This window comes from Bufo bufo, chromosome 1, assembly GCF_905171765.1.
Source record: "Bufo bufo chromosome 1, aBufBuf1.1, whole genome shotgun sequence".
Taxonomy (NCBI): domain Eukaryota; kingdom Metazoa; phylum Chordata; class Amphibia; order Anura; family Bufonidae; genus Bufo; species Bufo bufo.
In genome coordinates this window covers 493,581,556-493,596,237 of record NC_053389.1, presented here as the reverse complement: position 1 = coordinate 493,596,237, position 14,682 = coordinate 493,581,556, and the positions used below count along the sequence as shown (strand labels likewise).

The window sequence follows — 14,682 nt, the reverse complement described above, 5'->3', positions numbered from 1 at the left end:
GGCAGTTTGGCTGGCTTTGCCGAACTCTCTGCATAAGTGCTGTCAGTCAGAGTGAAGGGGCAGGGAAGGGGAGAGTGGTTACCGTGACTTGAAGCAAGGAGGCCGCTGCCCCCTTGACTTCAAGCATGACTAGAGAAGTGCGCGGCAGAGGATAAAAGAACGTTTTATGAGCTTTAGCCGCATCTGCCTTCAGGAAGAAAATTATCGTTGGAAACACACTGCTGGCTACTGTTGGGTACTGCTGGCGGCTTGGGATGGTTTTTGGAGGTGACTGGTTCCCTTTAAATTATTTTATACAATTTGCATCCTTTTAGCCCATTTTTCTCCCATTGTTTTCGGAAAACCCTTTTAATCCAGAACCAGTCTCTTACATTCACACAACTGCCAACAAGACCAGAAGCAGACAATAGCGCAATAGAGAGAATCAATTAAAACATTCTTGATCAAAAAAATAAGTCGTTGTACTATGTTTTTTGTTTTTCTTTGTTCTTCTGGATTCTTTACCCTTACAAGTGGATTTTACATAGTTTTCAATTCCTGGCAATAATCTGACAGTTTGCGGGTCACAATGATGACAGAGTATAGGAATTTAGCTGTAACTGTAATGCAGTCATTTGTTTTTATGCAACATTGTTATTGTTTTTCCCTAGATGAGGAAAGAGAGTCTGAGGACAAATCTCAGTCCAAGTCAATCAGAGAAAGACGACGGCCCAGGGAGAAAAGGCGGTCTACAGGGGTCTCTTTTTGGACTCAAGATGTAAGTGTCATAAGTAGGATTAGTAGTTGTGAACTGCATTGCAGATGGTCTGTAGATTGCATTCCTAGAATAAATTTAGTTGAAATTATTTCAGCCTTAGCCAACCTAATATTGAATGAGTTCGGAAAGTAGAGAACAGAAAAAAATTCTACCCTGCATAGTGTCAGATTTCATTGTTGGGCTGTGTTAACATCACATTTTTGTCCCACGTTTTGTGTAAGATGTATGTTTGGGAGAAAAAGGATGCAAAAAACACATAGTATACTATGCTTTTCCATCCTGCGGAATCTAACAAAAAAATGTATGCGTTCAAGGGATCCTTTTTTTTATTTTTCTTACAAAGGAACCCTATGCTAGAGCATGACACTGCATGGCATCTGTCAGAGGCATCCATTTAACCTATGTTGTGTGCATTAAACATGGGAGAAAAAATCTGAAGTGAACACCGCCTTTAACCCCTTAAGGACTCAGCCCTATTTCACCTTAAGAACTTGGCCATTTTTTGCAAATCTGACCAGTGTCCCTTTAAGTGCTGATAACTTTAAAACACTTTGACTTATCCAGGCCATTCTGAGATAGTTTTTTCGTCACATATTGTACTTCATGACACTGGTAAAATGAAGTAAAAAAAAATAAAATAATTTTTTTGCATAAAAAAATACCAAATTTACCAAAAATTTGGAAAGATTTGCAAACTTCAAAGTTTCAGTTTCTCTACTTCTGTAATACATAGTACTACCCCCAAAAATTGTGATGACTTTACATTCCCCATATGTCTACTTCATGTTTGAATTATTTTGGGAATGAAATTTTATTTTTGGGGGATGTTACAAGGCTTAGAAGTTTAGAAGCAAATCTTGAATTTTTCAGAAATTTACAAAAACCCAATTTTTAGGGACCACTACAGGTCTGAAGTCACTTTGTGAGGCTTACATGATAGAAACCGCCCAAAAATGACCTTATTCTATAAACTACACCCCCCAAGGTATTCAAAACGGATTTTACAAACTTCGTTAACCCTTTAGGTGTTGCACAAGAGTTATTGGCAAATGGGGATGAAATTTGAGAATTTCATTTTTTTGCCTAATTTTCCATTTTAACCCATTTTTTCCACTAACAAAGCAAGGGTTAACAGCCAAACAAGACTGTATGTTTATTGCCCTGACTCTGCCGTTTACAGAAACACCCCATATGTTGCCGTAAACTACTGTACGGCCACACAGCGGTGCGTAGAGGGAAAGGTGCGCCGTATGGTTTTTGGAAGCCAGATTTTGCTGGACTGGTTTTTTGACACCATGTCCCATTTGAAGCCCCCCTGATGCACCCCTAGAGTAGAGGTGACCCCATCTAAGAAACTACACCCCTCAAGGTATTCAAAACTGATTTTATAAACTTTGTTAACCCTTTAGGTGTTGCACAAGATTTAATGGAAAATAGAGATACAATTTCAAAATTTCACTTTTTTGGCAGATTTTCTATTTTAATATTTTTTTTCCAGTTACAAAGCAAGGGTTAACAGCCAAACAAAACTCATTATTTATGGCCCTGATTCTGTAGTTTACAGAAACACCCCATATGTGGTCGTAAACTGCTGTACGGGCACACTGCAGGGCGCAGAAGGAAAGGAATGCCATACGGTTTTTGGAAGGCAGATTTTGCCTTTTTTTTTTTTTTTGACACCATGTCCCATTTGAAGCCCCCCTGATGCACCTCTAGAGTAGAAACTCCAAAAAAGTGACCCCATTTTAGAAACTACGGGATAGGGTGGCAGTTTTTTTGGTACTAGTTTAGGGTACATATGATTTTTGGTTTCTCTATTACACTTTTTGTGCGGCAAGGTAACAAGAAATAGCTTTTTTGGCACGTTTTTTTTTTTTTTGTTGTAACCTGTACAACTGACAGGTTAGATCATGTGGTAATTTTATGGAGCAGGTTGTCACGGACGTGGCGATACCTAATATGTATACAATTTTTATTTATTTAAGTTTTACACAATGATTTCATTTTTAAAACACATGAACCCCCCCCCCCCCGGGCGTTGTGACAGGATGCCGGCTGAATGATTTCAGCCGGCATCCCGTTCGGATTAACCCCCGGGGCGCCGCAATGTTATTTTAAACTCATGACGTACCGGTACGTCATGTGTCCCTAAGGGGTTAAAGAGGACCTTTCATGGGTCCAGACATGATGAAATAACTAGCAGGTTATGTAGGGCATAGAGAAGGGATGTAATATCGCTTACTAGTTTGTCTGGGTGCCGCTCCGTTTGCTGCCTGGTATGCTATATGAATAGCATCGGTACAGGGAGGAGACGACTGCCCTGTTTATCTCCTTCTCTGAGAGCGTCATAGCCAGGGAGAAAAAAAAACTCGCTTTCTCCCTGGCTGTGACGCTCTCCTTTGTGATTGGACCGCGCTACAACCAGGGAGAAGGAGATGCCCATTGAGAAACAGTGCAGTCTCCTCCCTGTACGGATGCTGTTCATTAGCATACCAGGCGAACAGAGCGGCGCCCAGACAAACTAGTAAGCGATACTACATCCCTGCACTATGCCCTATATAACCTGCTAGTTATTTCATAATGTCTGGACCCATGAAAGGTCCTCTTTAATGTATTGATGTTAATTAATGTGTTATTGGAATTCTGCCTTCTCCATTGAAACAATTTTTGGGAACTGCTTAAATACAGTCAGGTCCATAAATATTGGGACATCGACACAATTCTAACATTTTTAGCTCTATACACCACCATAATGGATTTAAAATGAAAGGAACAAGATGTGCTTTAACTGCAGACTGTCAGCTTTTAATTTGAGGGTATTTACATCCAAATCAGGTGAACGGTGTAGGAATTTCAACAGTTTGCATATGTGCCTCCCACTTGTTAAGGCACCAAAAGTAATGGGACAATTGGCTTCTCAGCTGTTCCATGCCCAGGTGTGTGTTATTCCCTCATTATCCCAATTACAATGAGCAGATAAAAGGTCCAGAGTTCATTTCCAGTCTGCTATTTGCATTTGGAATCTGTAGCTGTCAACTCTCAAGATGAGATCCAAAGAGCTGTCACTATCAGTGAAGCAAGCCATCATTAGGCTGAAAAAACAAAACAAACCCATCAGAGAGATAGCAAAAACATTAGGTGTGGCCAAAACAACTGTTTGGAACATTCTTAAAAAGAAGGAACGCACCGGTGAGCTCAGCAACACCAAAAGACCCGGAAGACCATGGAAAACAACTGTGGTGGATGACCGAAGAATTCTTTCCCTGGTGAAGAAAACACCCTTCACAACAGTTGGCCAGATAAAGAATACTCTCCAGGAGGTAGGTGTATGTGTGTCAAAGTCAACAATCAAGAGAAGACTTCACCAGAGTGAATACAGAGTGTTCACCACAAGATGTAAACCATTGGTGAGCCTCAAAAACAGGGAGGCCAGATTAGAGTTTGCCAAACAACATCTAAAAAAGCCTTCACAGTTCTGGAACAACATCCTATGGGCAGATGAGACCAAGATCAACTTGTACCAGAGTGATGGGAAGAGAAGAGTATGGAGAAGGAAAGGAACTGCTCATGATCCTAAGCATACCACCTCATCAGTGAAGCATGGTGGTGGTAGTGTCATGGCGTGGGCATGTATGGCTGCCAATGGAACTGGTTCTCTTGTATTTATTGCTGATGTGACTGCTGACAAAAGCAGCAGGATGAATTCTGAAGTCTTTCGGGCAATATGATCTGCTCATGCGATTTTTTTTTTAATTTTTTTTAACCCCTAACAGGTATATTAGACGCTGTTTTGATAACAGCGTCTAATATACCTGCTACCTGGTCCTCTGGTGGTCCCTTTTGTTTGGATCGACCACCAGAGGACACAGGTAGCTCAGTAATATGTAGCACCAAGCACTACACTACACCCCCCCCCCCCCCCCCCCGCCCCCGTCACTTATTAACCCCTGATCACCCCCCTGTCATTGCTCACCCCCCTGTAAGGCTGCATTCAGATGTCCGTATGTTTTTTTACGGATACATGGATCGGATCCGCAAAACACATACGGACATCTGAATGGAGCCTTACAGGGGGGTGATCAATGACAGGGGGGTGATCACCCCATATAGACTCCCTGATCACCCCCCTGTCATTGATCACCCCCCTGTCATTGATCACCCCCCTGTCATTGATCACCCCCCTGTCAGGCTCCATTCAGACATATTTTTTTTGGCCCAAGTTAGCGGAAATATATTTTTTTTTTCTTACAAAGTCTCATATTCCACTAACTTGTGTCAAAAAATAAAATCTCACATGAACTCGCCATACCCCTCACGGAATCCAAATGCGTAAAGATTTTTAGACATTCATTTACCAGACTTCTCACGCTTTAGGGCCCCTAGAATGCCAGGGCAGTATAAATGCTCCACATGTGACCCCATTTCGGAAAGAAGACACCCCAAGGTATTCCGTGAGGGGCATATTGAGTCCATGAAAGATTGAAATTTTTGTCCCAAGTTAGCGGAAAGGGAGACTTTGTGAGAAAAAAATATATATATAAATTTCCGCTAACTTGTGCCAAAAAAAAAAAAATTTTATGAACTCGCCATGCCCCTCATTGAATACCTTGGGGTGTCTTCTTTCCAAAAGGGGGTCACATGTGGGGTATTTATACTGCCCTGGCATTTTAGGGGCCCTAAAGCGTGAGAAGAAGTCTGGGATCCAAATGTCTAAAAATGCCCTCATAAAAGGAATGTGGGCCCCTTTGCGCATCTAGGCTGCAAAAAAGTGTCACACATCTGGTATCGCCGTACTCAGGAGAAGTTGGGCAGTGTGTTTTGTGGTCATTTTACATATACCCATCCTGGGTGAGATAAATATCTTGGTCAAATGCCAACTTTGTATAAAAAATGGGAAAAGTTGTCTTTTGCCGAGATATTTCTCTCACCCAGCATGAGTATATGTAATAAGACACCCCAAAACACATTGCCCAACTTCTCCTGAATACGGCGATACCACATGTGACACTTTTTTGCAGCCTAGGTGGGCAAAGGGGCCCACATTCCAAAGAGCACCTTTAGGATTTCACAGGTCATTTACCTACTTACCACACATTAGGGCCCCTAAAATGCCAGGGCAGTATAACTACCCCACAAGTGACCCCATTTTGGAAAGAAGACACCCCAAGGTATTCCGTGAGGGGCATTGTAGAACCTCAGGAAACATGACAGGTGCTCAGAAAGTCAGAGTTGTTCAAAAAGCGGAAATTCACATTTTTGTACCATAGTTTGTAAACGCTATAACTTTTACCCAAAGCATTTTTTTTTTTTTACCCAAACATTTTTTTTTTTATCAAAGACATGTAGAACAATAAATTTAGAGAAAAATTTATATATGGATGTCGTTTTTTTTTGCAAAATTTTACAACTGAAAGTGAAAAATGTCATTTTTTTTTTGCAAAAAAATCGTTAAATTTCGATTTAATAACAAAAAAAGTAAAAATGTCAGCAGCAATGAAATACCACCAAATGAAAGCTCTATTAGTGAGAAGAAAAGGAGGTAAAATTCATTTGGGTGGTAAGTTGCATGACCGAGCAATAAATGATGAAAGTAGTGTAGGTCAGAAGTGTAAAAAGTGGCCTGGTCATTAAGGGTGTTTAAGCTAGGGGGGCTGAGGTGGTTAACAAGTGGGAGGCACATATGCAAACTGTTGTAATTCCTACACCGTTCACCTGATTTGGATGTAAATACCTTCAAATTAAAGCTGACAGTCTGCAGTTAAAGCACATCTTGTTTCATTTAAAATTCATTGTGGTCGTGTATAGAGCCAAAAATTTTAGAATTGTCGATGTCCCAATATTAAAGGACCTGACTGTAGTTGTTCCCTTTTGAGTTTTTTACTAAATTGCTCCTGTTGGTAGGGGGGGAAAAAAAAAAAGAACAAGGTAGCCAGATTTGCAGCAAGGTATAGATCTTTTTGTGTTTTCTAAATGGAAGTGATCCACTTATTTTTCTCTTATTCATGAATGCTGCAACAGTCACTATGTGGACCAGGTCAGGATTCTAGAAGAAGAAATGTATTTTTCATACCTATACCCATAATACTGTTCCATTTCAGGATTATAATAGGAGGTCGGAGCTCTCCTTCCAAGATGGAGCTCATGACCTTACACTATCTAGGCCATGAACATATTGCCAGAGAGGTTACACTGCAACAGTAGCACCCTTCACATGAAATCAGACTTAAAGGGGTTTTCTGGTAATGATCTATTTTATAATTTTTTTGTGTCTGCAGCATGTGTCTCCATCTTCTGATCCCTGTGCTGTTTACATCCAGCTGGCCATGGGCAAGGTCAAATGCACCACTCCAGCCAATGACTTGCTTGTGGCCACATGACCGCTGAATTGAGTCATTGACTGAAGCGGTGCATGTGACCATGCTGTAAACAGCACAGGGACTGGAGCGGCATGGAGACGTTAAGTATAACTCTTCTGTTTCAGGGGGCAGGCTGCGAACACAAGAAAACCCCTTTAATCTTAATACCTCTTAAAAATTTAACACTGCCAGCAATTTCAGCTGTTAATTATTGGAATGGTTTTTATTTGATCTTTTGTCCAATCTCTTATATCAAAGCATAAATTTAAAGATATTCTTTCATGGTTACTTACAGAGTGATGAAAATGAGCCAGATCATCATTCAGATACAGAGGACGGCCCAATTAGGAGGGACACCAGGGTAAGTATTCCCAGATATATGGGGATGGTTGTGATAATGGTTTCTATTAGTAATAGTCGATAGCCACCGTAAATTGATATTGCTGGATATGCCATAATTTACAAAAATTGCACTTTATGGCCTCATGCACACGAACGTTGTTTTGGTCCGCATCCGAGCTGCAGTTTTTGCGGCTTGGATGCGGACCCATTCACTTCAACGGGGCCGCAAAAGATGCGGACAGCACTCAGTGTGCTGTCCGCATCCGTTGCTCCTCAAAAAAAAAAATTTAACCTGTCCTATTCTTGTCAGTTTTGCGGACAAGAATAGGCAGTTATTTTAATGGCTGTCCGTGCAGTTCCGCAAACTATCCTCGATAGGTCATTATCACATCATTGGGAGTCCCAAGTCCTTGTATCTTCCCCCCCATTCAGCTGTTTCATGGAGCTGCTGCACCCACTGAAGCTCCGGTGAGCGATGCAGGCTCCTGGCAGCTTTCCAAGGATAGAGCCATAGATTGTATAGTGGCAGTGCTAGGTATTCCAGATCAGCCCCAGTGATGTACAGTGATGTCACTAGCTTAGTAAGAGGATGTGGCGATCAAGGCCTCTTCTAACAGCTGATCAGCGCAGGTCCTGGGTGTCACAACCCCACAGATCTGATACTAATGACCTGTCCTGAGGATAAATATCTTTTCCTGGATAACCCCTTTAACATGTCAAAAGAATTGTTAAAACAAGAGTCTCTACAGCAGGGATCAGCAACCTCCGGGCTCCAGCTGTTGTGAAACTACAATTCCCAGCATGCTCCATTCATTTCTATGTGATTTCTTGAAAGAGAAGAGTAAGTATGCATGCTTTGGGTTGTAGTTTCACAACAGCTGGAGTGCCGGAGGTTGCCTACCCCTGCTCTACAGGATAGGGCAGGGATCAGCAACCTCCAGCACTCCAGCCGTTCTGAAACTACAACTCTCAGAATCCTCCTTTCACTTCAGTGGGAGTTACAAGAACAGCTGAGTAAATGTGCTTACTGGGAGTTGTAGTTTTACAACAGCTGGCGTGCCGAAGGTTGTTGATCCCTGGAGAAGAGTCTGGCGAGGGTCTTTGTTCCCTTGTTTGAAAGAGGCAGCGGTCTGCTCCATGGAACTCTTTGGGAATGCCAGAGATAGCCAAGTGCGTGCACGCGAGACTGCCGCTTCATTCAAACACATTTTCGTGGTGAGTAGCACTCTGATCCCTGCCGTTCAGACATTTATTCCCTATCGTGTGGAAAGGGGATAAGTGTTTGTCATAGAACAACCCCATTAAAGTTTTATAGCGGGATTATGCAGTTCCCATCCTGCGTGTGGCTAACATAAAATCCTTTGACAGCATAGCTCTGCTTTATTTAACCTTTTAATTTTCTCATTTTTGGCTAAACATGTGCAAAGAGCCATTTCCTAATATGTATGCTGGTAATGAAGCTTGCATAAACATAGGCAAAATGCTTACACGACAGGATGTTTGGGATTTTTTGGTCCAATGTCCTATGTAAATAGGATTAACACAAACCTCGCAGGTTCCTTTCAGCAGTTTATTCTTGATGGTGTGTAAAGCATACCACCAAACCTGGCAGCAGCTCAAGAATGCTAACAAGCAGATGAAAGGTCACTAGTCGGCCACATTGATCCAAGTGAGAAACCCAACACAAACCTGTATTGCCAAGATGTTTTATGGAAACTTGACAAACCAGTTGAAATGATTTAATACTAAAGGCTTTGGCAACCCTTTAAATGTGTTTTGATCTTCCCTTCTCCGTAAATGTTTCGAGGAAGGGCTGCTACGTGTGCCCTGGGAAAAACTGTAACCAGGCATCCAAACTACGTAAGCCTAATATATTGAAAGGACGAGGGACTCATGGACTGTACCCAGGGCTTTCTAGGTTTCTCCCTGCTTCTGCTTCTTTACCTCTAACCTGTATCATGAGTCAAGTTTTAATTCTTTTTTCCCTTTTTTTCCCTCCCATCTTCTATAGACTGATTACATATCTCGGTAAGTAGTACTTGTAAAACAATTGGTTTCACTTAGGGTTTGCATATAATTTTACAGTGCTGCCTCTTTTACCATGTTCACCCAGAGTAAATTTCATGCGGAATCTGACAGTGAAAATGCAATGTTATAGAGCAGATTCAGTGGAGCAGATTGATATCTAGTTTTTTGGGAAGATTCAGTAAAACTTGTAATTTATACATCTAAGGGCTCATTCACAAGACCGCATGAATGAGTCCGCATCCGTTCCGCAATATTGCAGAGCGGGTGTGGACCATTTCATTTCAATGGGACCGTAAAAGATGCGGACAGCACACCATGTGCTGTCCGCATGCGTAGTTCCGTGGCCCCTCAAAAAAATATATAGCATGTTCTATTCTTGTCTGCAACTGTCAATCTATCAGTAGAGTAGAGCGCTGCTTTATATACGCATTCCTTGTCAGGGAACAAGCAACAATTTGCAGCAGACTGTCTTCTGCCTGTGAAGCAGCATTATCAATTCTCCATGCATTAATTCTCAAACTTTTTTCTTCTATTTTTTATTTTTTTCTTAACATTTAGTGCGTTTGCTTTCAGGTATACAACAGGAAGCACAGGTGCTTTATCCACTGACCGATACGAATCAAATATTGGATCAACCAGTTACTTAGAAAGATTTCGACCTGGTCATAGTAGATTAGACAAAGATGACTCCACAGACTTTAAAAAGGTAAGGAGTTCTTAAAGGATCCCGTTAGTGTTAAACATGATTATGTGATCTTTATTTGGCTGCCACTCCTTTACTTATTTGTGCTACTAAGAACTTTATTACTTGAGGCTCACAATTTCAGGCTTAAAATGACAAATTCCTAAAAAAAAAAATTTTTTTGATATATCTGTTTTAGTTATATGAACAGATTATGGCAGAAAATGAGAAATTGAAGGCCCAGCTGCACGACACCAACTTGGAGTTGACAGACCTAAAGTTACAACTTGAAAAAGCAACACAGGTTTGGGTGACACTTTTATCTTTGCATAGAGCAAACTGCTGAAATTCAGGTTTAGTATTTGAATATAAATCTACTTCCATTATGTGTGTACAGCATAGTTGTGCTTTAGGCTTCTTTCACACTACCGTTCAGAGCGGGTCCGTCTGATGTCTGTACAGACGGATCCGCTCCTATAATGCAGACGTTTGGCTCCGTTCAGAACGGATCCGTCTGCATTATAGTTTTAAAAAAAATTCTAAGTGTGAAAGTCGCCTGAACGGATCCGTCCAGACTTTACATTGAAATTCAATGGGGGACGGAGCCGTTTGAAGATTGAGCCATATGGTGTCATCTTCAAACAGATCCGTCCCCATTGACTTACATTGTAAGTCTGGACGGATCCGCTTGCCTCCGCACGGCCAGGCGGACACCCGAACGCTGCAAGCAGCGTTCAGGTGTCCGCTTGCTGAGCGGAGGCTGAACGCTGCCAGACTGATGCATTCTGAGCGGATCCGCGTCCACTCAGAATGCATTAGGGCTGGACGGATGCGTTCGGGGCCGCCTGTGAGCCCCTTCAAACGGAGCTCACGAGCGGACACCCGAACGCTAGTGTGAAAGTAGCCTAAGTGTATAGAATGCTAAAGTTTGCAGATTTTGCCTTGAAAATGTTAGGAGCCTCAATGTCAGATTCCACCACATTTAGGGCTCATGCACACGAACGTATTTTCTTTCTGCTTCCGTTCCGTTTTTTTTGCGGACTATATGCGAAACCTTTCACTTCAATGCGACTGTAAAAAATACAGAAGTTACGCCGTGTGCATTCCGTTTCATTTTGTCCGTATGGCCGTTCCACAAAAAAGTAGTGCATGCCCTATTGTCTGCAAATCACGGTCTGAGGCCCCATTCAAGTCAATGGGTCCGCAAAAAATACGGAGCGGATCCATACCATAGAAATGCTATGCCCAGCCCATATTGCACATGTGTTTTGGTGATTAATAAGTTACTGTTTCTGTATACGATCCGCAAAAAACTGATGAAATACGGAAACCATACGGATATGTTTTGTGCAATAACAGAATGGAAGAGGACTTAAATCAGAGGGGAAAAAAAACTCAGATACGGAACAACGAATCAGTGAAAAACGGACCGCAAAACAATGTGCGTGAGCCCTACCTGGAAAGAATAGCCCAGCATGCAGCACTATATTTTTTCAGTAAACCAGATGGACCCCATTTTCCATTGAGTGCTGTTGGCGTCTGTCATGTGGTGATAGTTGCAATACACTGCTGTCTTGAATAAGGCTAGGCTCACATCTACTGTACAGGATCCTCTGTCTCAGAATGTGATAAAGGATGGAATAGCTCTGCATGGATTTTCATCTTATGCAGTAGAATGCTGGAATCTTTACTTGAAATTCGACTGACCGTTATATGCTAGGCCTGGTAATTTATCTTTCCTCTCGTATAACGGAACTCTAATATGAACAGTTTGTCTGGGAGTATTTTTTTACTCCCTTGATCTCAATAGAAAAATACGTTTTGAATTCTTCCTTATCTACAATGATGTCCCCTTATTTACCATTGCTCCCACTTTGCCTTGCCGTGACTTCCCACCTCGCCCCTCTTCAGATCTCCATCTAACAGTGCTAGGTCTGTTGGAGTGGTCACATGGCTAGTGGGTGAGCCACAAATGCACCAACAATATGTATGCAATGCATGCCGTCTCCATTGTGCCAGTGGTGCGGTGTAATTACCACTTCTAGTCCTATTCATTTGAAAGGGTGAACAGTTCTAACTAAACTGCACCACCTCTACAATACAGACGGCTCAGCACTCGCACAGCTTTATTGGCAGAGTTGCTGGGAGTTGGACCCCCACTGATCTGATATTGATGACCTATTATGAGGATAGCTCATCGATGATATAACACTGCACAATCCCTTTTAGACCAAGAGCAAAGGAAAAAAATCTTCAACCTCTTAACAGCCATGACAGCTGTACCAGATCTGTGTTGAAAAGGATCCTGGTGAATCCATTGAATAAACACATGTAGGTAAGATTCAGCACGATTCTCCTAGTTTATCCAAGCAGGAAAAATAAATCTATTGATTAGAGCAGGCATGCTCAACCTGCAGCCCTCCAGCTGTTGCAAAACTACAACTCCCAGCATTCTCGGACAGCCTACAGCTATCAACCTACAGCAGGGCATTGTGGGAGTTGTAGTTTTACAACAGCTGGAGGGCCGCAGGTTGAGCATCCCTGGATTACAGCATGTATACAAAGAGGAAACCCCAGTTGGGATGTTGAGGACAATTCTCATGTGTTGACCAAACTACAAATTGGCGTGGTATTAAAAAGCAGGAAGTGCTCAACCCCATATGCAGTGGTGCATCTATACCGGGGGGCGGGGGGCAGATCCTGCACTTGTGGTCCGCTGCTAATGGCAATCCCCAGAAAAAATGCATACAATGGAGGATGTCTGCAGCGGACTAAAAGTACCACAATGGACATCCTACACAGGATAGCAAATGTGTGGATGTGATAAACAGTATAAATAATATAACACAAAGAAAGACCGGTGCACTCTGCGGTCATACTAAGCCCTCAAACTGGTGTTAAAATTGAGAGCTTAGCCAACATGTCCTACATGAGGACATGTCTAAGCCCGAGCACCGCGCCAAGGTTTCTCAAGTAGCTCGGGACCTAACGCTGAACCTACCTGGGCCGTGTGGGCAATACCAGGAGCCAGTGGGCAAATTACAGGAGCGCAAGGCCCGACTCAAAGCAATCTCCCAGTAACCTCCAGCATGTGACGATGCATACAAGAGCTCTGAGCCCCACCCAAGACTGGCTGATATAGCCCGGGCCTCACATGTGCACCAGAATGCTGCCTGTGGATGGAAATGAAGGCACATTCAGACTAGTAGTTTCTATACATGCTCTGACCTCTATATTCATTTTTGCTGCTTGGATCATGATTTTCAAGGAACTTTAATGTAAGAATTTCTAGGAGAATTGTGCTGGAGACTTGCTGAGGTGAGCTGATCTGCTGTTTTTCATAATACATTGGCTTAGTATGGCTGGTTTGGGTTTTTTCTTTTTGTGAATGCCTAGAATATTATTATTGCCACCAAAAGCATGCCTTCAAGCATTGCTATTGGTGGTCGTCAAATAATAAAATTGGATTACCCAGTATGGTAGAGCTGATTTAACTGTGACAGACTTCAAGGGACCTTCCTGGACACATCTGGTTCCTACAGTCTAAATAATGTGTTCAGACTATTATTTGTAATGTAACCCAAGTTTTCTGTGTTACAGAGGCAAGAAAGATATGCGGACAGATCACTTTTAGAAATTGAAAAAAGGGTAAGTGTTCCCTTTTTTTTTTTCATTTGCTCAACTTCTGCCTGCTCTGAAACCAGTCGGACTAACCTAAAACGATGGATGACTAGGAAAGTAGAATAGGATCTTGTAAATGTCTTAAAGGGGCTCTTCAGGAATATATAATTTCTCGCCCATATTCATTGGGGGACACAGGAACCGTGGGTATAGCTATGTCCTCTAGGAGGCGTTGACACTAGTAAAAGCTGTTGGCTCCTCCCCTGGCAGCTATACCCCATCCAGCCTGGAGAGAGAGCTTCAGTTTTTCTAGTGTCAATAGGAGGCAAGACCTCCCTGCTCTGCAGGGATCTCCTGAAGATTTATTTTTTTTCCTTTTTTTTTTTTTTCCTTCTGTTCTGCCGGGGTCGAGTTGCGCCAGTGTCGGTCACCCGCACTGCTGCCTTCCCCACAGAAGACAAGGTGGACCAGGGCAGCCTCGCTCCCCTGCATCCCGCCAGCCAAGGGGGTCACCCATCCAAGCCCCCTTTTCCAGCGTCCTGCCACTACGGTGCCAGTAGCTGAAGGGGTGACCCTGCTGGACTAGAGGAGGGGTGAAGATGGCGGCAAGTCAGAAGATGAGGTGAGTACACGGGACTAGGTAAGTACAGTACAGACCAAAAGTTTGGACACACCTTCTCATTTAAAGAGTTTTCTTTATTTTCATGACTATGAAGGCATCAAAACCATGAATTAACACATGTGGAATTATATACATAACAAACAAGTGTGAAACAACTGAAAATATGTCCTATTCTAGGTTCTTCAAAGTAGCCACCTTTTGCTTTGATTACTGCTTTGCACACTCTTGGCATTCTCTTGATGAGCTTCAAGAGGTAGTCCCCTGAAATGGTTTT

General features: G+C 42.5%; 1 protein-coding gene across 6 annotated transcripts in view; it reads left to right on the top strand.

Annotated features, from left to right (window-relative positions):
* The window catches only part of PPP1R12A (protein phosphatase 1 regulatory subunit 12A), a 127,574-nt gene that overhangs the window by 87,779 nt on the left and 25,113 nt on the right, over positions 1-14,682 (top strand). For all 6 annotated transcript variants that reach the window (XM_040410432.1, XM_040410398.1, XM_040410408.1 and 3 more), the window contains 6 exons: positions 651-757; positions 7,409-7,474; positions 9,467-9,483; positions 10,057-10,189; positions 10,365-10,469; positions 13,766-13,813. In XM_040410432.1, coding sequence (XP_040266366.1) covers positions 651-757; positions 7,409-7,474; positions 9,467-9,483; positions 10,057-10,189; positions 10,365-10,469; positions 13,766-13,813 — 476 coding nt within the window. The remainder of the gene's footprint in view (positions 1-650; positions 758-7,408; positions 7,475-9,466; positions 9,484-10,056; positions 10,190-10,364; positions 10,470-13,765; positions 13,814-14,682) is intronic.